The sequence below is a fragment of the Nelusetta ayraudi genome, unplaced genomic scaffold, assembly GCF_046127955.1.
Source record: "Nelusetta ayraudi isolate G7.1 ecotype Tasmania unplaced genomic scaffold, CSIRO-AGI_Nayr_v1 ptg000089l, whole genome shotgun sequence".
Lineage (NCBI taxonomy): Eukaryota > Metazoa > Chordata > Actinopteri > Tetraodontiformes > Monacanthidae > Nelusetta > Nelusetta ayraudi.
Window position 1 is genome coordinate 69,875 of NW_027466139.1, and position 26,973 is coordinate 96,847.

General features: G+C 50.0%; 1 protein-coding gene across 9 annotated transcripts in view; it reads left to right on the plus strand.

The window, feature by feature from the left end:
- The window catches only part of birc6 (baculoviral IAP repeat containing 6), a 55,374-nt gene that overhangs the window by 5,372 nt on the left and 23,029 nt on the right, over positions 1–26,973 (plus strand). For 3 of the 9 annotated variants that reach the window (XM_076046188.1, XM_076046189.1, XM_076046192.1), the window contains exons 3-57: positions 458–595; positions 715–908; positions 1,286–1,397; positions 1,819–1,901; positions 2,025–2,250; positions 2,345–2,514; positions 2,793–2,851; positions 3,001–4,671; positions 5,509–5,658; positions 5,750–5,975; positions 6,207–6,367; positions 6,577–6,708; positions 6,903–7,034; positions 7,176–7,342; positions 7,830–7,963; positions 8,191–8,352; positions 8,431–8,562; positions 8,781–8,878; positions 9,007–9,154; positions 9,340–9,473; positions 9,846–9,992; positions 10,102–10,289; positions 10,581–10,883; positions 10,994–11,093; positions 11,377–11,591; positions 11,675–11,883; positions 12,520–12,872; positions 12,991–13,210; positions 13,794–13,930; positions 14,036–14,173; positions 14,302–14,429; positions 14,588–14,719; positions 14,794–15,009; positions 15,095–15,278; positions 15,824–16,027; positions 16,750–16,883; positions 17,151–17,304; positions 17,772–17,888; positions 18,000–18,160; positions 18,308–18,434; positions 18,546–18,656; positions 19,066–19,324; positions 19,446–20,017; positions 20,348–20,523; positions 20,646–20,742; positions 21,099–21,293; positions 21,394–21,594; positions 21,926–22,205; positions 22,288–22,544; positions 23,012–23,120; positions 23,361–23,594; positions 24,357–25,281; positions 25,582–25,725; positions 26,104–26,233; positions 26,809–26,940. In XM_076046188.1, the coding sequence (XP_075902303.1) occupies positions 458–595; positions 715–908; positions 1,286–1,397; positions 1,819–1,901; positions 2,025–2,250; positions 2,345–2,514; positions 2,793–2,851; positions 3,001–4,671; positions 5,509–5,658; positions 5,750–5,975; positions 6,207–6,367; positions 6,577–6,708; positions 6,903–7,034; positions 7,176–7,342; positions 7,830–7,963; positions 8,191–8,352; positions 8,431–8,562; positions 8,781–8,878; positions 9,007–9,154; positions 9,340–9,473; positions 9,846–9,992; positions 10,102–10,289; positions 10,581–10,883; positions 10,994–11,093; positions 11,377–11,591; positions 11,675–11,883; positions 12,520–12,872; positions 12,991–13,210; positions 13,794–13,930; positions 14,036–14,173; positions 14,302–14,429; positions 14,588–14,719; positions 14,794–15,009; positions 15,095–15,278; positions 15,824–16,027; positions 16,750–16,883; positions 17,151–17,304; positions 17,772–17,888; positions 18,000–18,160; positions 18,308–18,434; positions 18,546–18,656; positions 19,066–19,324; positions 19,446–20,017; positions 20,348–20,523; positions 20,646–20,742; positions 21,099–21,293; positions 21,394–21,594; positions 21,926–22,205; positions 22,288–22,544; positions 23,012–23,120; positions 23,361–23,594; positions 24,357–25,281; positions 25,582–25,725; positions 26,104–26,233; positions 26,809–26,940 (11,818 nt within the window). The remainder of the gene's footprint in view (positions 1–457; positions 596–714; positions 909–1,285; positions 1,398–1,818; positions 1,902–2,024; positions 2,251–2,344; positions 2,515–2,792; positions 2,852–3,000; positions 4,672–5,508; positions 5,659–5,749; positions 5,976–6,206; positions 6,368–6,576; positions 6,709–6,902; positions 7,035–7,175; positions 7,343–7,829; positions 7,964–8,190; positions 8,353–8,430; positions 8,563–8,780; positions 8,879–9,006; positions 9,155–9,339; positions 9,474–9,845; positions 9,993–10,101; positions 10,290–10,580; positions 10,884–10,993; positions 11,094–11,376; positions 11,592–11,674; positions 11,884–12,519; positions 12,873–12,990; positions 13,211–13,793; positions 13,931–14,035; positions 14,174–14,301; positions 14,430–14,587; positions 14,720–14,793; positions 15,010–15,094; positions 15,279–15,823; positions 16,028–16,749; positions 16,884–17,150; positions 17,305–17,771; positions 17,889–17,999; positions 18,161–18,307; positions 18,435–18,545; positions 18,657–19,065; positions 19,325–19,445; positions 20,018–20,347; positions 20,524–20,645; positions 20,743–21,098; positions 21,294–21,393; positions 21,595–21,925; positions 22,206–22,287; positions 22,545–23,011; positions 23,121–23,360; positions 23,595–24,356; positions 25,282–25,581; positions 25,726–26,103; positions 26,234–26,808; positions 26,941–26,973) is intronic. The other 6 variants (XM_076046193.1, XM_076046196.1, XM_076046194.1 and 3 more) reach the window with 5 other exon arrangements.

Here is a 26,973-nt window from a genome sequence, read left to right on the forward strand (position 1 = left end):
AGCATCAGCAACAGTGGCTGATTGGCTGAAGACATTAGCACACGGAGTATAAACTGCTGAAATGGTAAATCAGAATCGACACTTTGTATTCTGTGTGTGCGTTGCACATGATGACAATAACTTGTGGATATTCTCTGCCTTGGTGATTCCATTGCTGCTGTACGCACACTTTGTTATCGGTTGTGACGGCGGATTTCCGTCAGTTTAAAGAAAAAAAAAAGGCACACACAATGGTGAACGTATGAAAGAAATCATACTCATTGGCTACTTTAACATTGCACTAATACAAATCTTGTGAAGCTATCAGTTGAGGCCAGGTTGCTTGTGACTGTTCTGCTCCACTAAGCTGCCGTCTGATCGTACGGGACGATGCTGGATCACGATGCTGGATCACGATGCTAGTCGCGATACTTGGTCTGGAGCTGCCGTTCAGCCGGTTCTCGCTTTCTTATTGCAGGCCCAGCAGTTGCTGTCAGCCTGTCAGGAAAAGATTGACGTGTCCAACACAGAGGGCTTTGAACTCTTTCTCAGCCAGCTGAAGGAAGGCCTGAAGAATACCTCGCACGAGACGGCGGCCAATCACAAAGTGGCAAAGGTTCTTTGAATTCTGCCCTTGAAATTATTGATTGACTTTTATTTTCTTTACTTTTTTTTTTTTTTTAATGTATCCTTCCGTCGCCTCTCTCTCATCGATCACCTCGCTCCCTCTTTCAGTGGGCAACAGTCACCTTCCATCTTCCCCATCACGTGCTGAAGTTGGTGGCCAGCGCTATAGTGAGTGAGCTGAAGAAGGTCAACCAGAACGTAGCTGCCCTGTCGGTGGCCTCCTCCATCATGGACAGGCTCTCCTACCTCTTGTCAAGCGCCAGGCCAGAGCTGGGGGTGGGTCCTGGGCGTTCGGTCGACAGGTGAGTGCCAAGCAGAGACTTGGTTTGGTAGAATCAGCGGGCCCAGGCATGATGGGAGTCATATCTGATTTGTAAATATAGTATATGCATCAAATACAAATGCTTTAATAACGAGCATAGGTAGAAAAACTGAACAGTCAAGTGTGCAAGCTCAGGTCCTGCATCCATCGAGTCTCGTCTCGACTTTATGCCGTTATTTTTGTTTGAAATAAAATTTCTAATAAAGTCCTGATATCAGGCATTTTCTTTCTTTCTTTCTTTCTTTCTTTCTTTCTTACTTTGACTGGTCTGCGATTGCACGTCACATCTTTCTGGCTGTCCCCTGCAGTGCGCTTTGTCAGTTTGCAGAATAACGATGTAATGTTTGGTGCCCTCAGGTCTTTGATGTACAGTGAAGCCAACCGGAGGGAAACATTTACATCGTGGCCTCATGCAGGTTACAGATGGGCTCAGCCGGACCCAATGGCTCAAGCAGGGTTCTACCACCAGGTGAGTCGCTTGGCAAAGCAACGCACAGGGGTGTCAAAATAATTGCACGCGTTCCAGTGTTAGATTGCTCCAAACATGAACATTGTAAATTGTACGGTACAGTTTTATTTTTTTTTTAACAATTTTACTGCACATTTAATATCAGTGCGGAGAGGATGTTGTTCCTTTCTGTCAGTGAATTTAAAGGACAGAAAAAAAGGCCTAGTGGCTTTAGAAAAATATTTAGCTCCATGAAAGTCTAAAAGTTGGTCAGAGGAGGGCAAACTGTTTGACTGGTGGGGCCACAGTGGGTTGTAAAATGTGGCTGAGGGGCCGGAGCAGCAGCAGCAGCAGCAGCAGCAGCAGCAGCAGCAGATGGATGGAGCGTTTTGAATGTATTTCTTTCAAATTCCCCATTAAACCCCTGCTGGTGCTTCCACAGCCTGCGTCAACAGGGGACGACAGAGCCATGTGCTTCACCTGCAGTGTCTGCCTGGTCTGCTGGGAACCTACAGATGAGCCTTGGTCAGTCAAGATATTTCCCTCAACACTGTCTTTGATTACCCTGACTCTAACCCTAGCCCTCGACGGCTGAGCTGCCGGCCTGAAGCTCTGTCTCACGGCTGCTCTTTCTCCGCGGTTCCTCAGGTCTGAGCACGAGCGACATTCTCCCAACTGTCCCTTCGTGAAGGGCGAGCACACGCAGAACGTGCCGCTGTCGGTGACGCTGGCCACCAGCCCCGCCCAGTTCCCCAGCAGCGCCGACGGCTCCGACAAGATCGCCTGCTACGGTTTTGGCAGCTGTCCACAGTTTCTGGCAGCGGCCACCAAGAGGGGGAAGATCTGCATCTGGGACGTCTCCAAAATGATGAAGGTCAGAAGATCTGACTGTGCTTCTCGAGTGGCCCGGCGGACGTTGCTCTCAAACTCCAGATTAACGAGCTTCAATTCACCTGTTTGGCGGACAGGTTCACCTGAGGTTTGACATCAATCCGTACGACCCGGCCATCCTGAGGCAGCTAATCCTCTCTGGGGGTGAGCAGAACCAGCCGACGCTGACTGAGTCCAGGAGACCAACTCTTGCTTGGCTGGAGGAGTCATCATCTTGCTCTGACCTGCCAAAGCTTGAGGGAGACAGGTATGATTCAAACTTACATGCAGAAAGCTGAACGTGTGCATTTAATGGACAGGTGCCGAATAAAAAACGTTTAAATACCAAAAAAAAAAATCCTGTGACTCTTCTGCATCAATTCCTTCTTACTGTCACTTTGGAAACGAGAGCTCCATCGTGTTCAGGAAAAAAACACTCTGAAAGAAAGGGAGATTGGCCGAGGCACCGTTTCACCTGAAATTAGTTTGACTTTGAGTTCAATCCTCTACTATTACTCTGTGTTTCAAATGGTTTTTGTCCTCCAGTGACGACCAGTTGGAGGATTCCGACAGCGATGAGCATTCCCGATCCGAGTCGGTCACAGGTATGAGCTGTCCCCTTCTGAGGTGTGAGGCTTTTCCTCTGGCTCAGCCCAATCCAAACACGCACCATCTCCTCAGGTTCCGTTGGATTAAATAGAATTGATTACCACTGAGCTGAGACATTGGTTTGTTTGCTGTTTGTGTCTTCCAGGCCAGCAGTCCCAGTGGGAGAGCATGGATCTGAACCTGGGGGTCACGGCCCTCAGTCTGCTCCAGCAGCCAGAGAAGCTCCAGTGGGAAGTGGTGGCCAGCGTGCTGGAGGACACGGTCAAGGACCTGGAGGAGCTGGGTGCCAACCCCTCGCTGAACCAGGCCAAGGCCAACAGCCAGGTCAAGGCCAAGGACAAGGTTGGCGACCACCACACCATTCCCTTCCCCTGCCTGCTGGCAGGAGGCCTGCTCAGCTACTGCTCGGCCTCCGGCGCCCCCGCGGCGGGACCGTTGGCCGCCGCGGCCACAGCGTGCAGGACTACAGACGCTCCCCCGAGGACTCAGGGCCCTGAGCCTTACTACCCAGGGTCTCAGCTGGACCAAGGCCCCATGGAGATAGAGAGCTGTAGCCAGAACGTGGGCCAAGAGCAGCAGGGCTTTCCAACCTTGGCAGGATCCCAACCGCAAAGCCCCTCGGCTCTCGTAGCTTCTCGCAGGACTATACCGGTCCTCCTGCTGTACAGTGTGAAGGAGGTGGACGACAAGTCGTCGGGGCAGGTCTTTGCTCAGATGAACAATTTGATGAGCAAGGGGCTTCACGAGGAGGGTTTCACCGTGCCGCAGATCATCGAAATGGAGTTCGACACTCACGAGCAGCTCCTGCTGCAGGATCCACCGATCACTTACATTCAGCAGTTTGCCGACGCGGCGACAAACTTGGCCGGCTTGGACGGCCACGTGGACAAGTGGAGCACGCTGGCCGCTGCCACCATCTCGGCCCCGCCTCGGCCCGGCGCGCTGGTCCAGTGCCTGAGGCTCCCCAAGCAGCTGGAGGAGGAGAACCTCTACGTGGACTCCATCACGCCGTGCTGGGACGGCGTGCACCTGCTGGTGTGCCTGCAGCCGTGCGGCGCCGAACCCCCCAGCGCCACCAACCAGGTGGAGGCGCTCAACAACCTCAACCGACTGCACTCGGCGCTCTGCAGCCAGCGCAAAGGGGACGCCCCGCCGCCGCAGGTGGCCAACGGGGTGGAGGGCCACCACCAGAGTGGGCCGGCGCCGCAGACGCCCCTCATCCTACCTCCGGCCGACCACCAGCAGCAGCAGCAGCAGCAGCAGCCGAAGGCCTCCAGCGGCGGCAGCGGAGGCTACCTGGCGCTGTACAAGCTCAACTACTCCACCCGGATCGTCACCCTGGACGAGGAACCCGTCAAGGTTCAGCAGATCAGGGACCCCTGCGACGCCATCACCTCGCTCATCCTGCTGCCCCCCGACGTGCTCGACACCCGGGAGGACGACAGCGAAGAGGCTCCGGAGGAGGCCCTGCCCGCCGCCTCCAAAAGCAGCTCGTCCAGGTTTGGCCTGGCGAGCTGCTCTGCTGCTGCTGCCGCAGGGACTGCAGGTGGAGCAGCCGCAACCAGCAGCAGCAGCGGCAACACAACCAGCCCGTCTACCGCCGGCCACAAGGAGGTCAAGCCGCTGGACGTGTCGGGTCTGGGCCACCTGGTGGTGACCACGCGGGCGGGCTACATCATGATCATGGATTTATCCACATTCGAAGTCCTGGCCAAGGTGGAGCCGCCGAGAAAGGAGGGCTCGGTGGAGGAGACGGACCCCTTCGTCTCAGTGACTTTTTGCTCTGGGACCGACCGCCTTTGTGCCTGTACAGAAGGTGAGTGATGCAGCGTTGGTCTGGATGGACACTGTAGTTGGTTTGACCCTTCAGTGACTTGTTCACCATGATCACCGTGAAGCTGAATCGAAAGGTCACGGTCGACAGTGTGAATGTGTGAGTCTGCAGTCTGCATTGTTTCTGGTCAGGTCTGGTGACTGACGCTCGAGTTGGGATTTTCTCAAAACTTAGATTACTAGTGATGATTCTTCTTTTGAGGAGCTGTGCTCTACCAGCAGATTGATTGATTGATGGGTGTGTAGATAATTCATCTCCTGGGGGAAGTTCACAAAGGAAGGTGAAGGTGCTGGTGTGTGTGACAGTAATGATGGGACTTCAACCAGTGTAATATCCTCGGTTATTAACGTGTAATTTAATGTACACATTCATGCTACGGAATTGAACAATTGCTTTTTAATTTTACCAAAAAAAAGAGTAAAATGTTTACAAACTTAGTGACTTTAAAGTCATCTTGATATCACATTAAAGAGTTGGCAAAGAATTCTTAACCTTGATTTGAATGAACATGTATGCATACAGGATACAACAAGAAAAAAAAATCACATAAGAATATTTAAAAGCCTGTTTGAAACAAGGAAGAAGTGATGACGACAGATTATTGCAAAGGACAAAGATCTTTATCAGTTATTATTTCAGACGACTGTATTCATTTCTTTCTTCTTGCTTTGAAAGTCTTTCGGTTTGTCTGGTGGCAGTTTTATTTCTGAAGCACGTGTTGCGTTGACGGTGCTGGCAGCCGTTCTTCCATCCCTGGATCATAAATGAACTGTGACCAGCAATCAAATGAAATGCAATGCTTTCTTTCCAATTCCAAAGGTGGAGAACTTCATTTCCTTCAAATTGGAGGTGTTTGTGAAGACCTTGATGATGGCGACATGTTTATCGACGCCCCCCTTTCTAAGGGGGTGGAGCTGCTCCAGGAGGGGGCCAAGCCCTCCTCCAACCCCTCCAGCCCCGGGATCTCAGGTAGAACCCACAAAGGTTCCGTTTCTGTTTTGAAATGACAGTGGATTCCATTCCCAGTGTTGACTGGTGCTCCTGCCTTGGCTTTGTCCAGGAGTGGACCTCCTCGTAGACCAGCCGCTCACCACAGAAAGCCTGATGTCCCTGGTGGAGCTGACCTGCTTTGAGACGTTGACCCCTCGCTTCTCGGCGACGGTGCCCCCCTGCTGGGTGGAGGTGCAGCAGGAGCAGCAGCAGCGGCGCCACCCGCAGCACCTTCACCAGCAGCACCACGGGGACGCCGCCCAGCACACTCGCACCTGGAAGCTTCAGAGTGACAGGTGCGCAATCAAACTCGTCAAGCACTGTGGCTATCATAGAGTTAGGGGAGACGGCCCTTGTCGTTCATCAGTATTTTGCATCAGTATTTCCTTATACAAAATACACAGGTCTTTAAGTCCTTGATGATACAGACATTCTAAATGTAATCATAGTGCAAATAAGTTGTATTATAAAGACGATATCATGTTTTTGTCGCAATGTGTGTGAATGACACCGTGTCCTTTGTGCAGTTCCAGCTGGGACGAGCATGTGTTTGAGCTGGTGCTGCCCAAGGCCTGCATGGTGGGCCATGTGGATTTCAAGTTTGTCCTGAATGCCAACATCGTCAACATTCCTCAGCTCCAGGTCACTCTGCTCAAGAACAAAGCACCTGGGCTTGGCAAAGTCACTGGTGAGCTTTTGTTTCTTTCAAGATGCTTGTAAGATGGATGGATAGATGGTGTTTTATTGTCATTGCACAAAAATACACAACAGAATGATTATTGCCTGCCACAGGATTCTGTGCACAAAGCTGGAAAGATTCAGTTTGAAAGTGCAGTATTGTACCGGGCTTATTTTGACAGAGAAGCTCTGTGTCTAAATGCTCCTTGTCTTCAACAGAGACGGCGGTGGACAGACAAATCCCATTCCCTCTTTCCAGTGCCCTGCATGTCAATGGGGAAAAGAACGGCCAGCCCCTGCTGCACGACTTCACCGAGGACATTCAGTTCATGGATATCGAGGACTCGTCAGGTTGGCACCTTTAACAAGTTTAATTTCACTTTAAAATGTTTGGACTTGAATGTTACTGATAGACTCTCGTCTGCCACCAACGATCTTTTGAATGCTCTCGTGTGTTTTCCTGATCTTTGGTGCAGAATGTTGCTCTTCAGCTTCTTAAACCTCAGTTTTCCCTCCAGCTGAGCAATGTCCTGTGTTTCCTGCAGGCTCTGTGCTGTGTCCTTTCCTGGAGGACCATAAAGAGGATATTCTGTGTGGTCCTGTGTGGCTGGCCAGTGGGCTGGACCTCTCTGGCCATGCCGGCATGCTCAGCCTAACCAGCCCCAAGCTGGTCAAAGGTAACGGCCATATTTACCTTCACTGTCAGGATTAGGCTATTGGATGATTTGAGGAATACTCTTTATTTTCCGGGAACGATCTTCAAAGTGGTGCTGGAGGAACCGTCTCTGACTTGTTGTCCCTGCTCTGCTCCACAACAGGCATGGCAGGAGGGAAGTATCGCTCCTTCCTGGTCCACATCAAAGCCATCAGTGACCGGGGTGTGGAGGAGAGCCCCCGGCCCGTGCTGAGGATGCCCAGCGCCAAGCCTCAAGGCACCAAAGCTCACTCACTGTCCACCCTCCTCCAAAGGGCTCAGGCCTCAAAGGTACAATGTCAACCACTCCAATACATTGATGACAATGTCATTGTTTCCCTTGATAACACTGAAGTGTCTTCTTGCCTTCACACTGGTGACGAGGACAATATTGATACAAAAGTGAACGAGGCGCTTCAGACATGTAGACTTCTTCTTCTCTAGCAGAGTGGTGCTAGGCTAGTGCAGGGTCAATGGTTTCTGCTATAAATGCCTTCCTACCCACTCCACACTACACCCTGTTGCTCTCTGGGTTTTTTTCTGCCTAAGATGAAAAGTGTGATCATCTTCTTTAAAAGGCTTTATGTTTTTACTCAAGGTGCTTCAGGCGTTGCCATAACAGGCACTGTATTGCTTGCTATTGTGTTGCCACTGCGAAAATCGTCGCGTTAACCATGTGCCATGGCTTTGAAGTCGTTTTTTTAGCAGACAAAGTGTTGTCATGGTCTCCACATATGTGCATATTTAACGTGTATCGCGTGTGTATTTCTGTGTGTAGGAGAAGGCCTCTGCAGTCAAATCAGAGAACACAGCACCTTCAAAGAAACTAGAAAACCTGCGAGGCTGCGACCTGCTGCAGGAGGTTTCAGTCACAATCAGACGATTCAAGAAGACGTCAGTCCCCAAAGAAAGGTCAGATCAGTTCATTGGTGTGATGAGAGAAAGTCACCACCAACCTTTTTACGTTGTCACTTATGTTTGTCATTTGAGACAAGACGGCTCAGACCAGGCCACGTTTGTTGAATTTTTTGTGAAGAAGCAACTCGATGAAAACAGTATCACAATATTTTCCCAATCCAACTGAAAATGCACTGTAAACTGTTGAACCGGACCTCACGTTGGCTTTTCTGTTGTTTCAGGGTTCAAAGATTTGCGATGCTCCAGTTCTTAGACTTTCACGAGAAGCTGCTGGACGCTCTGTGCCGGCAGACTGAGGGCTACCCCACTTCTGAGCACGCTCAGAGCCTCATCTTAGATATTCTGTGCTGGTTGGCTGGGGTTTTCTCCAATGGCACCTGGAGGTAAAAAGCGGCAGATCGGAATGCGTGTGTCCTCCTTTGTGATGTTTTTGTAACACAGCATGTATGAATTGTCTGTAGTTTAAGAGAAGGACGGGCAGGCCTGCTGGCAAAAACCAGGACGCGACTAACGGAAATTGTACAGATGTGCTTCTTCGAAGCTGGCCGCAGTATAGCGCACAAGTGTGCTCGCTTTCTTGCACTTTGTATCAGGTAAGACGGACCTGCGGGTGACTTTAGATGCCTTTTGAAAAATGCCTCATTCTTGTCATCTTTGAATGTTTTTTGTAAAGCACTTTGAGTTACATTCTTATGCAGGAAACGTGGTATATGAATAAAGTTTGATTTGAATACGTTGTTAGGTTAGGAAACTAGTAAAATAGTGCTAATCTTTTTCTGTTTCTTGACATGGTTTTAATTCCCTGGAGCAGCAACGGGAAAGGGGATCCAAATCAACAGGGTTTCGGAGTGAGTCTCCTCAAGGCTCTGCTTGACAACATGCCTTACTTACCTGCAGCAGCGACAGGTGGTACGTAACCGAACTGAGAACCTTCACAGACGTATATGTTCCTGACTGGCGCTCGGCTTGACTCATTTTGTTTCCAATAAAAAGAACTCCAACCTCAATTTTTTCTCTCTTCTCCTGCCTCCACTCAGGATCGGTCTTCTGGTACTTTGTGCTGCTCAACTATGTGAAGGAGGAGGACCTCGCAGGCTGCAGCACAGCGTGCGCGTCCCTGCTGACTGCCATCTCTCGTCAGCTGCAGGACCGCCTGACTCCACTGGAGGCACTGCTGCAGACCAGGTACGACTTCTCAGACGCTCCTGTCAGGAGGTGTCAATATATCACAAGAACGCAAGTGTGCAAAAATGATCTGACCTCGTGAAGGGACCTTACTGACTGTGGCTGCGTTTCAGTATTGCTTTTTGGAAGCGCAGCTGGTGCTGAGATTGAGAGAGGCTGATTGTCTGTGTCCTGCTTTGCCTCAGGTACGGCCTCTACAGCTCCCCCTTCGACCCGGTGCTCTTCGACCTGGAGGTCAGCGGCTCCTCCTGTAAGAACGCCTTCAACAGCAGCATCGGGGTCCAGTCCGACGAGATCGACCTCTCCGACATTCTCTCAGGTACCTGCACGCTCTGACCAGAGGTGGCGCTAGACTTTTTGACCAGTTGGCGACCAGTTTGTTACAATCTTCAAAAATAGCTAATTTTGTCAGTTTGCCTTTAGTTACAGCCGATATAATTATTAATGATACTCATCAAAGACACATATTATTGATTTCTCGTTTGCATTTTGAACACAGATAACGTTACATTTCATGAACGCACTTTTGAATTAAACACCAAAACCCCTCCAGACTTAATTGAAAGAATAGCAGCAGAATAAAATTACAAAAATGAAGTTTTTTTTTTGTAAACTTAATTTCTGACAATTCCAGATTCAAACAAACAAGTTACTTCAAGAAATAAAATCATAAAATGTGTGTGGTGTTTAGGTCACGGCAAAGTGAATAACTGTGCAGCAGCGGAAGGCAGCTTCACCGCACTGACGGGCCTCCTGGAGGTGGAGCCGCTGCACTTCACTTGTATCTCCACCAGTGATGGAACACGGGTGGAGCGCGATGATGCCAGCATGTTCACTGGTAAGTCGTTACCACTTCTTCTTCTTCTTCTCCTCCTTCTTCTTCTTTGGTTTTAACTCCCTGCCCTTCCAAGCTGAGCCTTGTCTAAACCTCAACCTTTCCACTGCAGTGAGCACCTTCGGCGTGACGCCGGCGGTGGGCGGCCTGCCCGCAGGAACCGTGGGTGAAGCCTCGACGGCCCTGAGCTCTGCCGCCCAGGTGGCGCTGCAGTCACTGTCTCATGCCATGGTGTCTGCAGAGCAGCAGCTGCAGGTGCTGCAGGAGAAACAGCAACAGTTGCTGAAGCTGCAGCAGCAGGTAATAAACCAGCTGGGAAGACAGGATTGTTGTTTATGGAAAGAACTGGTGCAACTTGGGTCGAGGCAGTAAACACACAATAACAGGCCAGCGACACAATTGTTAAGCACAACCAAGCAAAGCCAAAGCAGAGATTTGTGTTTTATGGTTTGAAACAGAGCAGTGGTTCTCAAGTATCGGAATAATGCAGGAATAAAGTGAACCTGCAGTGTTGCTGCAAGACTTTTGGTGCTGTTGTATTTGCACTCAGCTGTGTGCTCTGTCTTCTTCCACCACCTGCGTCATTGACAGAAGGCCAAGCTTGAAGCCAAACTGCACCAGACCACGTCTGCAGCTGCCTCTGGTGTGGGGCCCATCCACAACTCAGTGCCTTCCAACTCCTCCTCGGCGCCCGGCTTCTTCATCCACCCGTCCGACGTGATCCCGCCCACACCCAAGACCACGCCCCTCTTCATGACCCCTCCCCTCACGCCGCCCAACGAGGCCGTGTCGGCCGCCTTCAGCGCCGAGCTGGCCCACTTGTTCCCGGGCTCCATGATGGACCCGGGGCCCGTCAACCTCGCCGCGCACAAGAACATGCAGAAAGCCAAGCCAGTTAGTATCACGCAGGCGTGCTGACTTCCCAGCCAGCGCAAATGTTGCATTTTCAACCACTTTGCATTGAAATTGTGAGTGTGAAACTGATTCCGGTGTCTCCGCTGCAGAGCCCGATGGGCAGTGGTTTGGCCTTGGCCATTTCCCAAGCATCTCACTTCCTCCAGCCTCCTCCACACCAGTCCATCATTATCGAGCGGATGCATTCTGGTATGTCCTGGTGCCGCTATTTGTGGTCGTAACAGACGCTTTCTGGCCAGGATGATGATCCATTTTTGCGGAAGCACGTTGATGCCACACGAGGAAAAAAACAGGGCTCAGTATCGCGTCATAACGTGAAAACTGTCACATTCTTACGTGATACTATAACGTGATGTTTTATTTATAGTGTTGCAGCAATGCGCTTCTGCAAAAATGTATCATCATCTTGTTTTTGTCTACATCATTTCAAACAAAATAAAAATGATTTATTCTCATCTGCGTCTCTGCACAGGAGCCCGTCGATTTGTCACGCTGGACTTTGGCCGACCCGTCCTGCTGACTGACGCGCTCATCCCGACCTGCAGCGACCTGGCCTCCCTGTCCATAGACATCTGGACTCTGGGGGAGGAAGTGGACGGCCGCAGGCTGGTGGTCGCGACTGACATCAGCACCCACTCCCTCATTCTGCACGACCTGCTGCCACCGCCTGTGTGCAGGTTCATGAAGGTCTGTTCTGCTCGGACTCGTGCTGCTCGCAGAGCTAGTTTGTCATTTTATCTTCATGGCTCGGTTCTGTCGGTGTCTTTCAGATCACTGTGATCGGCCGCTACGGCAGCACCAACGCTCGGGCCAAGATCCCTCTGGGCTTCTACTACGGCCACACCTACATTCTCCCGTGGGAGAGTGACCTCAAGCTGATGCACAACCCTCTGAGGGGAGAGAGCGAACCCGCCCGGCAGCCAGACGTGGAGCAGCATCTGGCCATGATGGTGGCGCTGCAGGAGGACATCCAGTGCAGGTAGCGCCACAGCTCGTCAGCTGGATTTACACCTGTTTGTTACTGTGCTTGCTGACTGTGATGTGCGATTGCTTTACTATGGGGACCATGCAAGTTAATCAGATATTGCTGAAAACATTGAAACGTGAATAAGCCAGGCTGCTGCCAAAGGTTGAGGTTTTTATTTTTTATTCCTGTTGGCTGTTTTCTTTTCTAAAAACATAACTTTCATGTAAATGTGCATAATATATTGAATACATTAGATTTTTTTCCTTTCTTACACTATAGAGACTTTATTTTATTTCTTTGTTCCTTTTTAATGAATATAATTTTTCCTTCTTTTGCACCATATTATTGCTGTAATTATGCAAATGCATCCAATGTGGGATTAATAAAGGCTTTGATATATTTAAAAAAAAATAATAATGAATATATATTATATGTTTTTAAAAATACATACATCTGACAGTAAGACTATTTTCACAATTCACATATACAGACAAAAAAAATCCTACTCATTAGATGCAGACAAAAAGATTCACTTTTATTAGCGAGCAAACTCTTAAATTTGAGGATAAAAGACCACAATGATGAAAACTTGACTGAAAGCTGCATGTTTGACATGTTTTTCCTCTGTTGTCCTTCTCTCCCTACCAGGTACAATCTGGCCTGCCACCGGCTGGAGACGCTTCTGCAGAACATCGACCTGCCGCCCCTCAACAGCGCCAACAACGCCCAGTACTTTCTAAGAAAACCCGACAAGGTGGTGGAGGAGGACCAGCGAGTCTTCTCGGCCTACCAGGACTGCATCCAGCTGCAGCTGCAGCTCAACCTGGCTCACCACGCCGTGCAGCGGCTGCGCGTGTCGCTGGGCGCCAACCGCAAGTCGCTGCCCACAGGCAGCGCTCCCGAGTGCCAGGAGCTGGTGCACAACTCTTCTACGGAGCAGCTGAGGACCATCATTCGATACCTGCTGGACACACTGCTGAGCCTGCTGCACTCCAATAATGGTAAGAATTCAGCTGGGGGGAAGTCACAGGACACAGGAGGCTTTAAAATGCAAGAATTAAATTTCCCGCAACGGCACAGCTGTGATAAAGACCTAATTTTCCTGTGTGCACCCCGAAGGCCACACCGTGCCCTCCGTGCTGCAGAGTACATTCCACGCTCAGGCCTGCGAGGAGCTGTTCAAACACCTGTGCATCAGTGGGACGCCAAAGATCCGTCTGCATGCTGGTCTGCTGTTGGTGCAGCTGTGTGGAGGCGAGCGCTGGTGGGGACAGTTCCTCTCCAACGTGCTGCAGGAGCTCTACAATTCTGAGCAGCTGCTCATTTTCCCTCAGGACAGGTAGGTTAATCACAGCTACACTGGCTCTAGACAGAAGTTTTGGGACACCGTTTGCGTTTGTGCTGGACTGTATTGCTCTAGATTACAGAGGTGTCAAACTCTGGCCTGCAGTGTAATTATATTTGGCCCATGAGGCCAATATTAAATCACTAGTAGAGGTGCTGGCCACGCCGCTATTATATGTGTGCTAATGCTACAAAACCCACAATGCTCTGCTGATAGTTTGGGACATTGATCAGTACAGGACGTTCATTGAAGGAAATTATTATTCCAAAATGTAAGATTCTCTTATTTTGTCTTATTAACAATAAACAACATAATAATTTCCATTTGTTTTTGTGTCTCTGATGCACCGGAACCTTTTGAAACACAAAGAAAATGTTCTGACAAATATTCAATAATAACAATTAAAGTTTGGTTAAAATGTTGAAACTGGCCAAAAACGGTTTTCCACCACTGTTTATAGATGTGTTATTACAAACAATTCGATGCCAGTGGACCTCCTGTAAACAGTTGTCTTTTGTGCCACGGTGTAATAATCTGTAATAATCACATTTTTTCTTTCCTCGTCTCTCTTCCCCAGGGTGTTTATTCTCCTATCTTGCATTGGCCAAAGATCTCTGAGCAACAGTGGAGTGTTGGAGGGCCTGCTGAACCTCCTGGACAACCTGCTGTCACCACTGCAGCAACCGCAAGCTTCCGCCCACTGCAGGACTGAAGGTATCAGCGGCGGTTGACACAAGATGAACCTCGCTTTATCTGACGTCGCATCCCTGTTGTGTTCTGTGTCAGATGCCTTTCAATTGTCTTGTCTGTGTGTTCCAGGTGTTTTGGACATCCCCATGATCAGCTGGGTAGTGATGCTGGTCTCCAGGTTGTTGGACTATGTAGCCAGCGTGGAAGACGAGGCTTCAGGTGCAAAGAAACACCTGGGAGGGAAAGAGCGGGAAAGGCCGTTGTCAGGTGAGTCAGGTGCAGACTTTCATTCACCTTGGCAGTTTCACTTCAGTCTCAAGTCCTTAAAGGGTTCATGTTGTTTATTTTATTGTCGGTTAATGGTGAATTCATGGATGACGGGTGGTGTCGCGCAGGTATCCAGTGGAGCTTCATCAACAACAGCCTTCAGTCGCAGAACTACAGCAGGACGGCTAAAGGCAACAGTAGCCTGGATCGGCTCTACTCCCGCAAGATCCGCAAACAGCTGGTGCACCACAAGCAGGTACGTGGCCTCCGACCCTCTCGCAGCCAAGACCTCCTCCATAGTTTCCCTCATCTCTCAGTCATGCTTTTCTTTCCTTACGTAACGCGGTCTCAAGTCTTGATGCAAATGTTTCGTCGGCGCTTCTATTTTATTGCTAATGTTTTGTTTAATTTTAGCAGTTAAATCTGCTGAAAGCCAAACAGAAAGCTTTGGTGGAGCAGATTGAGAAGGAGAAGATCCAGAGCAACAAGGGCTCCTCTTACAAGCTGCTGGTGGAGCACGCCAAACTCAAGCAGGCCACGTCCAAGGTGAGCACCCAACCACTTTCACAACCGACGTCTGAATCTTCCGCTCTTTTGATCCCCGACGCTCCTCCTTCCAGCACATCAAAGACCTGATCCGTCTGCGGCGCACGGCCGAGTGGCCGCGCTCCACCATGGACGCCGAGTCCAGCGCCACCAAAGAAGCGCCAGAAATCGAGCCTCTGCCTTTCACCCTGTCGCATGAATGTTGCATCTCTGTGGTGCAAAAGCTGGCCCTGTTCCTCCTCTCCATGGACTTCACCTGCCACGCCGACCTGCTGCTTTTCGTCTGCAAGGTATCTCATCATCTTATTCCCACTCTTTCATTTTGCTAATTTTCCTTCAACTTTAACACTAACTGTGTTTTTTTTCCCCCTTCAGGTCCTGGCTAGGATAGCCAACGCCACCAGACCCACAATCCACCTGTGCGAGGTGGTTTCAGAACACCAGCTCGAGCGTCTCTTGCTCTTGCTGGTGGGCACAGATTTCAACCGCGGCGACATTTCCTGGGGAGGCGCGTGGGCGCAGTATTCCCTCACCTGCATGCTGCAAGACATCCTGGCAGGTGAGTCCTGGTTGTTTAGTCAGGCAGCGGCAACCCATTCCTTTCAAAACCCCTCAATCTTTGACATTTAATAAAGCGATCGCGCCAGCAGTATTGTGGGTCCTTAAAGAAGCTGCCCAGCTTTATTTCTGGCCAGTGGCACTGCGAGCTCAGAAAAATTCACATTTGTTGCTTTTATTGGGTTTTGTAGTGACAAATAAAGTGACAAACCTGCAGTTTTAAGCAAAAAGAAAGTCTTGATGAACTCACAAACTTCACATTTTGTTGAACCAAGTTTCCACGTTACATTTTGGGATTCGCCTGAAAATCTTATTTGAATGTTCTTAATAATTATTCAAAGATCAAACGGCAAGTGACAAATTATCCATGTCGACATTCTTTTGGTTTCTTGGTTTTGACATTTTTTTTTTTTTAAAGTGCAAAAACACATGACAGTCGAGTCCATTTCCTGCTAAAAGTCTGTGCTGTCGTCTCGGAGAGTCAGTGGCGGGGCGCTCGCGGCTCCAACCATTCCAAGTGCGTATAATGAAGTGAGATGTTTGCAGGCGAGCTGCTGTCTCCGGTCTCCCTGGATGGATTGGATGAGGTGGTGGCTGCTGAAGAGGCGGGCGCGTCGTCCTCCGCTGTGGGAGCGGATTCGGACGACTCGCTGCCCCAGCCGCCCACCATCCCGCTGGTAGAGAGCATCGATGAGGGCCTGGTGCCCGATATCATCGCAGGTACTGCCGGGACTTCCTCTGTTTTCCAAAGTGCGTGGGTAGACCTCTTCATTCATTCAACCTTGACACGTTTTGCTTATTGATGACCAGTATTATGTTTCTCACGATTGTCTCTGACGGTTTTACAAATGTCATGGTTTTGTTTTACCCACGTTGCATTTTTCCTCCCCACTTTCAGCTGGTATGCAATGACTGGATAGTGTACACAGTCGTGTTGCAAGGGTTTAAAGTTTCCAGCTGTTTTGGCTCTGGATCCAAAAAAAGTAGTCATGCTACAAGTAATTGAATATGAATCAATATCTCTGCCTGTCTAGGAGGTTTTTTTAATGACAAAAGTGAAGGTATTAGTATAATGTAAAGTCTCACCCCAGCTGGGTAGTTGAACTCACGTCCCAATCCGGTAGTTGCTGAAGGATAAATTGTAAAATGTATAATATATTCACCGCGAGTGACATTTGATCGTAGCGTGTTTTTCTGCATTAAAAACTGATGCAACTCGCATTTCATTGCATCACATCAACAGTCAGCATGATGGACAATGACCTTTATGACCAGCTGTCTGTGGAAGATCAATATCTGAGTTGCACTGAAAGGCATCCAATGCAAAAACTACCTGATGTCATTGATTGTTGTCAAACTACTGGCCTGTGATGCAAAACAATTCCTTTTATTGTGTTTGTGTGTTGTTGTTGTTGTTGTTGTTTTTTAGTTTTCTTGCATAGCAGTATTCACAGTGTTTTTATTATCCAAAGGTGCTCCACCTCTTTCCTCTTTGGAAAAAGATAAAGACATTGACTTTGACTTGCTACAAGACCTGATGGATGTTGATATTGATCCTTTAGATATTGATTTGGAAAAAGATCCGCTCGCAGCCAAAGTCTTTAAGGTACGGCGATTTCTTTAAATTATTATTCTCTCTTTGAAATGTGTATTCATATTGATTCCACGTAATTGCTTCCCGATTCGCCATCTTTCGTTGATCCGGATCGGTGTTGTGGGAGGGGGGGGTGGGCAGGATCCCAAGGGACACATATTTTTTTTTACTTATAACATTGAATGTGTGTAGTTGTGGAATATGTTTTATACTGGGGTGCTTCTACTACTTTGTCCAAATGTATTGCTAACTGAAAGTCCCATTTGTGTGTGTTCTCAGCCTATTAGCAGCACCTGGTATGACTACTGGGGTGCCGACTATGGCACCTACGGGTACAACCCGTACATTGGAGGGGTTGGAATCCCAGTGGCCAAGCCTCCAGTGGCTGCAGAGAAGCCTGGCTCGCAGGGTCTCTCAGTGTCTGTGTCACAGGGTGAGTCGAGGCCCCGGCAGCTTCAGGAGCCCTCAGCAGACTGCATGCAACGCATTCTGTCACGTGTCACTCCGTCACTGCCATAAAATAGGATGGCACGGTCACTTCCTGTTTCTTTTCTTTCGTTAAAGTTGTAAAAAAAAAAAAAAAAAATGATAAGAAAATTTTCAAAGGTGAGGAAAAAAGTCTGGCGGCTGTTGTGTAAAACAAATTACAAACACGATCTTAAGACTCGTCATAAGAAGACGACAGTAAACTAGATTTCTACTGCTCAACAATCGTCATGTTGACGCAGGCAGCAGACTGCTCATTCTGTCTTGTAATACATTTAATAATACAACCTACTGCCAACCCTACTATACCGTCTACATAGTCTGATTTTCAACTGTAAAATCATGATTTTATTTTCATAATGTTACAACAACATGGCCTGACGTTGTTTTGTTTTTTTAATGATGATTAAACAGCTTTGGATGCGCGGCTGGAGGTTGGCCTGGAGCAGCAGGCTGAGTTGATGCTGAAGATGATGGCAACTCTGCAGGCCGACTCTATTCTGCAGGCCCTCACCTCAAACTCATCCACAGGTAACAGCGTTTGGCCCAAGCAGCCGCCTCGTTGGCTTTGAACTCACTGCTGTTGATGAACTGACAGTGATGTACAGTCCCGGTGAATGCTGCTTCTCCTCCGGGTTTCAGTGAGCCAGGCCTCAAACGGGACGGATGACTCGCTGCTGAGGGCACTTCATGGAGGAGGCTCCCCGCCAGGCAGCAGCCTGCTGCTGCAGCCATCATCCATCCCCATGCTGAGTGCTTGCTTCAACAAGCTCTTCTCAATGCTGCAGGTCCACCATGTGCAGGTGAGCGCCATGCAGCAAACACACTGGAATAAAGCCCTGGTCAGAACACAGAGGACCACCAGTCACAGCCACTGGTTTATTTTAGTCAGATCTGAAAGCATAAATTGAATCAAGATGTTTCTCTCCCTCTCTCTCTCTCTCTCACAGCTGGAGTCGCTGCTTCAGCTCTGGTTAACACTCAGTCTCAACACGTGCACTGGCGCCAGTGAAGAGAGTGGCTCAGACATCTTTCTGTTTAATGCCAGCCGTGTGCCCACCATCCCTCTCAACCAAGGTCCGTTTCATTGTGTTTCTCTGCAGCTCCAGTCAAACTGCAGGATCAGTCATATTTCTGGCCAATATATTAATGTGCATTTATTCATTTGTCGTATACTTCAATTTTCAGCATCCATCAGCAGCTTCCTGACGGTGTTGGCGTGGTACCCCAATACCTCCCTGAGAACCTGGTGTCTGGTGCTGCACTCTCTTGCCTTGATGACCAACATGCCGCCCTCTGGTCAGTCCACTCTACCTGCTTTTGGATTCAAAGTATTAGAACTCAAGTTACATGCTAGAAAGTAGAGCCAAAGCAACAGGATACTATAGATTGTATTGTGAACCGAGACAGCTGCAAGGCTCTGCTGTAAGCATTCAAAGAGTTTTTGTATTGATCACAATTTTTCATTATTGTTTTTCATAGACGTTTTCATTCACCTGTTGTATGTGGTTGCTGAATTGTTGAGTTGTCAAGTCTGGAAATCACATTGACCCCAGGAAGGCTAGCTGCTCATTTTCAAAATCTAAAATGGAAAACTGTACTTTCATCGGCTAACATCTGTACTCGGTTTACTCGTGCTTCACGTGATGGTTGCCAGATGCCTTCTTCTTTTGTATCAAATGGAAACAAACTGCGTTTGAACTTGCAGCCTCCAACAACGGCCTGAGTAGCCATGAGAGCACAGCGCAGCAGATGGTGTCTGACCCGACCCTGGTGCACGTCCTGGTGCGCTTCCTGTCTGGGAGCAGCACCAATGGGACGAGTCAACACAGCTCTCAGGTGGGGCCGACCGCCACGCAGGCCATGCATGAGTTTCTGGGCCGGCTGCAGGTCCATCTGTCCTCCACCTGTCCGCAGATGTTCAGCGAGTTTCTGCTCAAACTTATTCACATTCTCTCCTCTGAGAGGTACGGCGGGACAAAGTATTCCCTCAATCCATTTTGTCCATTTCAATTCAGGAAATCTCCTGATGTGCCATGCTGCTCCAGCGCCAGTGTTTAACCTGTTGCTTTGATTGTAACTCTGAAGGGGTCCATTCCAGTCAGGCCAGGGCCCGCTGGACGCTCAGGTCAAGTTGCTAGACATCACCCTGGAGCAGAGCTTTGGCATGGTCTCCGTGGCCACCATCTCCTCCGTCATAGAGTCCATCACCTTCCTGGTCCACCACTACATCACTTGCTCCGACAAGCTGGTCTCCCGCAGCGGCTCCGACAGCTCGGTGGGGGCGCGGGCTTGTTTCGGCGGCCTCTTCGCCAACATCATCCGGCCCGGCGACGCCAAGGCCGTGTGCGGCGAGACCACGCGCGACCAGCTGATGTTCGACCTCATCAAGGTGGTCAACGTGCTGGTGCAGCTGCCCCTCTCCGGGGACCGAGAGTTCAGCGGCAGGATGCCGCTGCCTGGCACCAGCGCCGCCGACAGCAGCGCTTCGGACGAGGAGAAGGTCTGCGGCAGCAAGGAGAGCGGCGCCGGCGCCGCCGGGTCCAGCCAGGGTCCGCCCGCCGGCGTCGCCGACCTGGTGCTGGCCAACCAGCAAATCATGAGCCAGATCTTGTCGGCGCTGGGCCAGTGCAACAGCAGCGCCATGGCGATGATCATAGGTGAGAGCACCGGCAAGAAAACAGCTCAGAATATAAGCAGCTTTTTTCCTTTTTTAAATTTTTTTTTTTTTTTCAATGCATGATTTGTGTAACACCTTCATATTTGTTGTGTAGAACCATCTTACGCATCTAGCAAAAGTATAGAATGGAATAAAATTCCTTTATTAATCCTACATTGGGGAATTTTGGATAACTGCAGGGTGGTGCAACTGCATATCATCTTCCAGAAGATATCACACCGTTGTAGATGAGGCTATAAATGGTGAAAACCTCTTCTATAGTAATACGTATAATATTATGCCTCTATAATAAGAAGTGTGAATGTTCCAGGCGCCAGCGGTCTTCACCTGACCAAGCATGAGAACTTCCACGGGGGTCTGGATGCCATCTCAGTGGGCGACGGCCTCTTCACCATCCTGACCACACTGAGCAAGAGGGCCACCTCCGTCCAGGTCATGCTGCAGCCCATCCTCACGTACATGGCCTGTGGCTACATGGGCAGACAGGTGGGCTAGCGTTCCTATTGGGAGAAAGGGCACATGCACTGTGGTGCATGGCGAGATATTAACAATATAGTGGTTTGTTTTGTCTGAAACGGTCTGACGGTCGACGTCTTCTCATTTCTCAGGGTTCCCTCTCAACCTGCCAGCTGTCCGAGCCGCTGCTGTGGTTCATCCTGCGAGTTTTAGACACCAGCGAGGCTCTGAAAGCCTTCCACGACATGGGTGGGTAGACGTTGGAATTTGACTGATAAGCAGACTTATTTTATTTTCCTGCTGAAATTACGCCTCGCTTGTACTCCTTCCAACACAAGACTTGGTAGAGCGAAATCTTCTATGTTACAGTTGTTAACTTTTTATTTTTATTCTTAAAAGGGGAAAGCAACCTTTATGTCATTCTAAGATGCTCCCATTAGTTTCAAATGCTTGGCCTGTTTTAACTTTGTGGACCGCAGCAGCCGCAGTGAACTTGGTGAAAATGAAAGGGAAGACCCTTCGATAGAAAAGGATAGAATCGTATTTAATTTGTACAGCAAGATGTTATGATGTTAAACTAACACTGTGTGTGTGTGTTTCATCAGGTGGCGTCCAGTTGATTTGCAACAACATGGTGACCAGCACGCGGGCCATCGTGAACACGGCTCGCAGCATGGTGTCCACCATCATGAAGTTCCTGGATTCCGGGCCGGGAAAGGCCACTGAAGGCAGCCTGAAGGCCCGAGTGATGACATCAGAGCCGGACAACGCAGAGGGACTTCACAACTTTGCTCCTCTGGGTGGATACGATAATAATAGTCCATCACTGAGGAGTGATGATTCAACAGACCTCAGGATGAGTTGATCGTGACTCTGTCTTTTCCCTGTCCATCTTCACAGGTACCATCACCTCCAGCAGCCCGACGGCGCAGCCGGCCGAGGTGCTTCTCCAGGCCACGCCCCCGCACCGCCGAGCTCGCTCAGCCGCCTGGTCCTACATCTTCCTGCCGGAGGAGGCCTGGTGCGATCTGACCATCCACCTCCCTGCTGCCGTGCTGCTCAAAGAGCTCCACATCCAGCCGCACCTCGCCTCCCTCGCCAGTAAGGAGCTCACAAGCCTAACAAGAGCTGTTGCATTCATTTTCACACCAAATATCTTTCAAAGGTCCATTGTGTAAAACTTTTACGGATGCCCGGTATTTAAGGAAGCCGCCTGACAGCGTGCTTTATATTTAGGCCACTGTCAGGCGGGCGTCTTTAAATACCACGGTTCCTGTCCTCCGTCGTGGTCACACCCACGCATGTATGACAAGAACTGTGGGCTGCCATCTGGGCCCCTCGAACACTTTTTTTTTTTTTTTTTTTTTTTTTGAGAACACGCATGAAATCTTCACGTGCAACCAGCGCTGACGCTGATCTTGTCCTCACCCAGCCTGCCCGTCTTCGGTCTCGGTGGAGATCAGCGCCGACGGCGTCAACATGCTGCCGCTCTCCACGCCGGTCATCACCAGCGGCCTGACGTACATCAAGATCCAGCTGGTGAAGGCCGAGGTGGCCTCGGCCGTGTGCCTGAGGCTCCACCGGCCCCGCGACGCCAGCACGCTGGGCCTGTCTCAGATCAAGCTTCTGGGACTCACGGCCTTCGGAAACACGTCCTCGGCAACCGTCAACAATCCCTTCCTGCCGTCTGAGGACCAGGTGTCCAAAACCAGGTAGGGGATCTCCGTCTCTCGCTGGCGGCGCAGAGTCTGTCGGTGCTGTCGCTCTTCTAACTCTGGCCGTCTCCTCTCACAGCATCGGCTGGCTGCGCCTCCTCCACCACTGCCTGACGCACGTCAGCGACCTGGAGGCCATGATGGCCAGCGCCGCCGCGCCCACCGCCAACCTGCTGCAGACCTGCGCCGCCCTGCTCATGTCGCCCTACTGCGGCATGCACTCGCCCAACATCGAGGCCGTGCTGGTGAAAATCGGCCTGCAGTCCACTCGCATCGGACTCAAACTCATCGACATTCTGCTGAGGAACTGCGCCGCCTCAGGCACCGACCCAGCAAGTGAGTGTCGCACACCGCAACCTGGCAGTGAAGGTGGAGGAGCTTCAGAATCACACAGGAAATCTTCACTAATGTTCCTCTTTTAACTTCAAGCGTCCTCTTCAAGACATTCTGGTAACCAAACAACTGTTTAGGAAACATGCTATTTAACAATAAGGTCACTGCAACAGTTTGTCTCAAGATCTGAACAGGAGTGCTAAAGGATTTTTTTTGTCTCATTGTCAAATCCCATCTGTGAACTGCGCAGTTTTCAATGACATTTTACCCACGTCAACATCAAAATAGACTGAAGCCTTTCGGCAACAGACCGAAGCAAAATTAAAAAGCAAAAGATGAAATAATTGTTGGTGGGTGTTGACAAAGTTAGTACAGCTGTGACCTTTTGACCTCCAAACAATTTGTGTGTGTGTGTGTGTGTCCTTTCTTGACCTTCACTTTGGTGACTCTCTCTCTCGTTGTGTTTGTAGATTTGAACAGTCCGCTGCTGTTTGGGCGGCTGAATGGCCTCTCCTCAGACTCCACCATCGACATTCTCTACCAGATGGGAACCACACAGGACAGTGGGACCAAAGACAGGTATACGATATACAAATGCTGTCCTATCACACTTATTTCCCACACGCGCTGATACTCAACAGTGTCCTTGCACTCTCCTTGTCATTTTTACTGTCCAATGTTTTCCTCTGTAAATAAAATATCGGACTCATGTACATCTTGCGGATCCTATTGAGGAGCGGAGTGATGAACGGCAACGGCTTCGGCACTTATTTAGCGTTTTTTTCTTTCTTTCTTTTCTTTGCCACGTCGTCCCTCCAGGATCCAGGCTCTCCTCCAGTGGGTTCACGATTCGTCGCAGGTGGCAGCGCACAAGATGAGCCCCGGGCCGGTGGGCTACGCCGGCTGCTACTCGCTGTCGGCCTCGTCGCGGGAGTACGGCCTCCTCATGCCCTCGCCGTCCCACCTGCACTGCGTGGCCGCCATCCTGTGGCACAGCTACGAGCTGCCGGTGGACTACGACCTGCACGCGCTTCTCAGCCGAGACCTCTTTGAGTGAGCAACGCTTCTTTACTCTCCTTTGTCAGGCTGAAGCACTGCTGACGCAGTCCAGCGATGAGTCGGGGGTGTTAGTGACACTGTCAGGTACAGGACAGGACAGGACAGGACAGTGGTTCTCCAGCTGCTGGAGTCTCAGCAGCCACATTCTGTTCCCATGGACTAAAGTCACGAGTCAGAATGATTCAACAAAAATAAACACCAGTTTCTATCATGCTGAGTAAAAACAATTATTTAAATTATTAAACTGAATTGTCCTGCAAAATAAATACCCAGCATTTTCTCTATTAATATATATATTTTAAAATCCCTTAAAAAATAACAAAACATGGGAAACTGCCTACAGAGCCGTGACCCAATCAAATCAGCTCTGTGACCCACTTTTGGGTCAGGACCCACCAGTTGAGAAACACTGATGCAGAAGCATGTATTTCTTTCACTCAAATCGATTGCTTGAAAAAAAAAAACCAATCAGCAGCAGTGGGTGTGTCAGTGTCTTGGTTGTAAATGACCAGAAAAGTTGAAGACATTTCAATTCAAATTGTCAGTAAGCCAGAACATTAAGAGGTCATTATAGTTCAGACACGATGGCTTTTACAGTGTTCCAAATTGTTGGTGGGCAGCTGCCTGTTTTGCAGTTAGTGCTGAGACTCTGAACTTTCAAATTCAGTTCAGCTGGGAATGTTTTGGTGCATGTTGGCTGGTCTGCGATGGGCAGCGTGGTTGATTTTGTGCCGAATCGTCTTCCTCGTCCTCCAGGTTGCTGTACAAGTGGTCCATGTCGCTGCCGTCCAACATCGTGCTGAAGAAGGCCGTGGACAGCCTGCTGTGCTCAATGTGCCACGTGCACCCCAGCTACTTCTCCCTGCTCATGTCCTGGATGGGCATCGTCTCCGTGCCCAGCGCCAGCCACCCGCAGGCCCACCAGCACCACCACCTGGCCATCACCGACGACGGCAAGAAGCAGCACGACGCCAACACCAGCGCCGCCGCTGCCGCCGCCACGGCCGGGCTCACCGACGACTCCAAGCACGCGCGGCTGCCCGTCCAGCTGTCGGAGTGTCAGCTGAGCACGCTGGCGGCCGCCTCGCAGTCTCCCCGCGCCATCCAGCAGCTGCTGGACTCGGGCCTGCCCTCACTGCTCGTCCGCGGCCTCACGCACTTCTGCGTGGGCCTGCTGGCCAGCGCCGACCTGCCGCTGCCGGCGGCGCAGGCCGACAGGAGGCACAACCCGCACCACTACCACCCGCCGCACTCGGCGGCGCACGGCCCGCCCCCGCTGGCGGCGGAGCTGGCGGCACCGGTGCTGCGCTTCCTGACGGAGGTGGGCAACAGCCACACCATGAAGGACTGGCTGGGAGGAGCCGAGGTCAACCCGCTGTGGACAGCACTGCTCTTCTTGCTGTGTCATTCCAGCGCTAGTGCTAGTGCTAGTGCTAGTGCTAATGCTAGTGCTAGTGGCAGCGGTAGTGGCAGTCAAGCGTCAGGCTCCGCAGCGACGCACAGCCCCCCCCCTCCTCCTCCGGCCCAGCCGCAGCCTCTGGGCTCGCGCTTCTCCCTGGTGAGTTCAGGGCCCGCGGGAGGACTGACCACTCAGCAGAGGACGGCGCTGGAGAACGCCACCGTGGCCTTCTTCCTTCAGTGTATCTCCTGTCACCCCAACAACCAGCGGCTCATGGCGCAGGTCAGTGCTGGCTGTTGGTCTCGACTCTTTCGCTCGCCTCACAGTGAGGATCGATGTCTTTGTATCTGCGTTATTCACCTCGTCACGAGCTACGTTTCCATGATCCCTAGAATTGTGCAAAACCTAAACCTGGCAATAAAAAAAACCTAATTAGATTTACCTTCAATCAAAGAAATGATTTGCTCATGAATTTTTATCTGTATGCCAACCACGAAAAAGTTCCATAGCTTTTTGCAGACTCTTTGGAAACAGAGATGCTTTGTCCTCGTTGTGATTTCAACTCTGTGTTTGTGACTGCAGGTCCTCTGTGAGCTCTTCCAGTCGGCCCCCCAGCGAGGCAATGTGCCAATCTCTGGTAACATCTCAGGCTTCATTCGAAGGCTTTTCCTGCAGCTGATGTTGGAGGATGAGAAGGTCTCGGTCTTCCTGCAGTCTCCCTGTCCAGTGAGTGTCGTGGCTGTGATGCGACTGTTGGGAAATCGAGTTCCGGCCCAATCAGCACAACCAAACGTTATCTAAAAAGAAAATAAGCAATAGCAATGTGGTGTCATGTTAACTGTGACCACAAGAGGGCAACTTAGCCTCACGCAGCACAGGCCTCCTGATCCAACTTGGTTTTGTCCTGGGATTTGATTTCCAGTGTCGCATTTCTAAAGTTGCTCAGACCGACTTTTCACTCTTCAGTGACTGAAGAGCTTTTTTTGTCTTACTATAATGCGACTGTCCTTCTACAGCGTAGAACTCCCACAACAATCAGTGCATTTATACCGTACGTGCTGTCATCGTCATTTTCTGAGGCGACCTTTGCCCTTTACTTTGCAGTTGTACAAAGGACGCATCAACGCTACCAGTCACCTCATCCAGCATCCCATGTACGGCGCCGGCCACAAGTACCGCACGCTGCACCTCCCCATCTCCACCACCTTGGCTGAGGTCCTGGACCGGGTGTCCGGTATGTCACCTCCAGAGGAGATGAACGAGGCATAGGGGGGGGTTGTCTCTCTGTTAATCCTGTCGTGTCTTTCTTTGCAAACTAGTGTGTTTTTTTTGTTTTCTTTTTAGAGCGAGCGAAAGAAGCAAAAAACAAAAATAGAAATTTCTTTGAAACTCTCCACATTAAAAAAAAAACAAAAAAAAAAAAAACTAGGCAAACTATATTTGACATAATATGTGATTGTTAACTGTAGCCCCACTATCTAAAATCTTCTCCCAAGCCCAGTGATTTAGGTGTAGCCACGCGGCACGATGGTGCTGTAGTGACGACGAAGGTCAAAAGCGCGGTGCTGCTGCTGCTGCTGCCGCCGTCCCGCCCGTTTTTTTTTTGTTTTTTTTTGCTTTTCCTTGCGTTTGTCCGTGATGAATGGCTCAATTGCTCTCCTCTTGAGCCACCCAGCGGCAGCAGCTGATAGAAATCTGATCCAGCAGAGACAGAGTCTCTCCTTCCTCTGCTGCTGCAGAACTTCCCCCCCCCCCAGAGCTTTTGCATATATATCCTGATTGATTTCTGTATTCTGTCCGTTCAAACAGACACTCCCAGCATTACAGCAAAGCTGATTAATGAGCAGAAGGAGGACAAAGAGAAGAAAAATCATGAGGAAAAGGAGAAGATGAAGGCAGACAGCGGCTTTCAGGACAACTATAGTGTTGTTGTAGCTTCAGGTACTTCATCCGCTCCCCACTCTTCCCCCACTC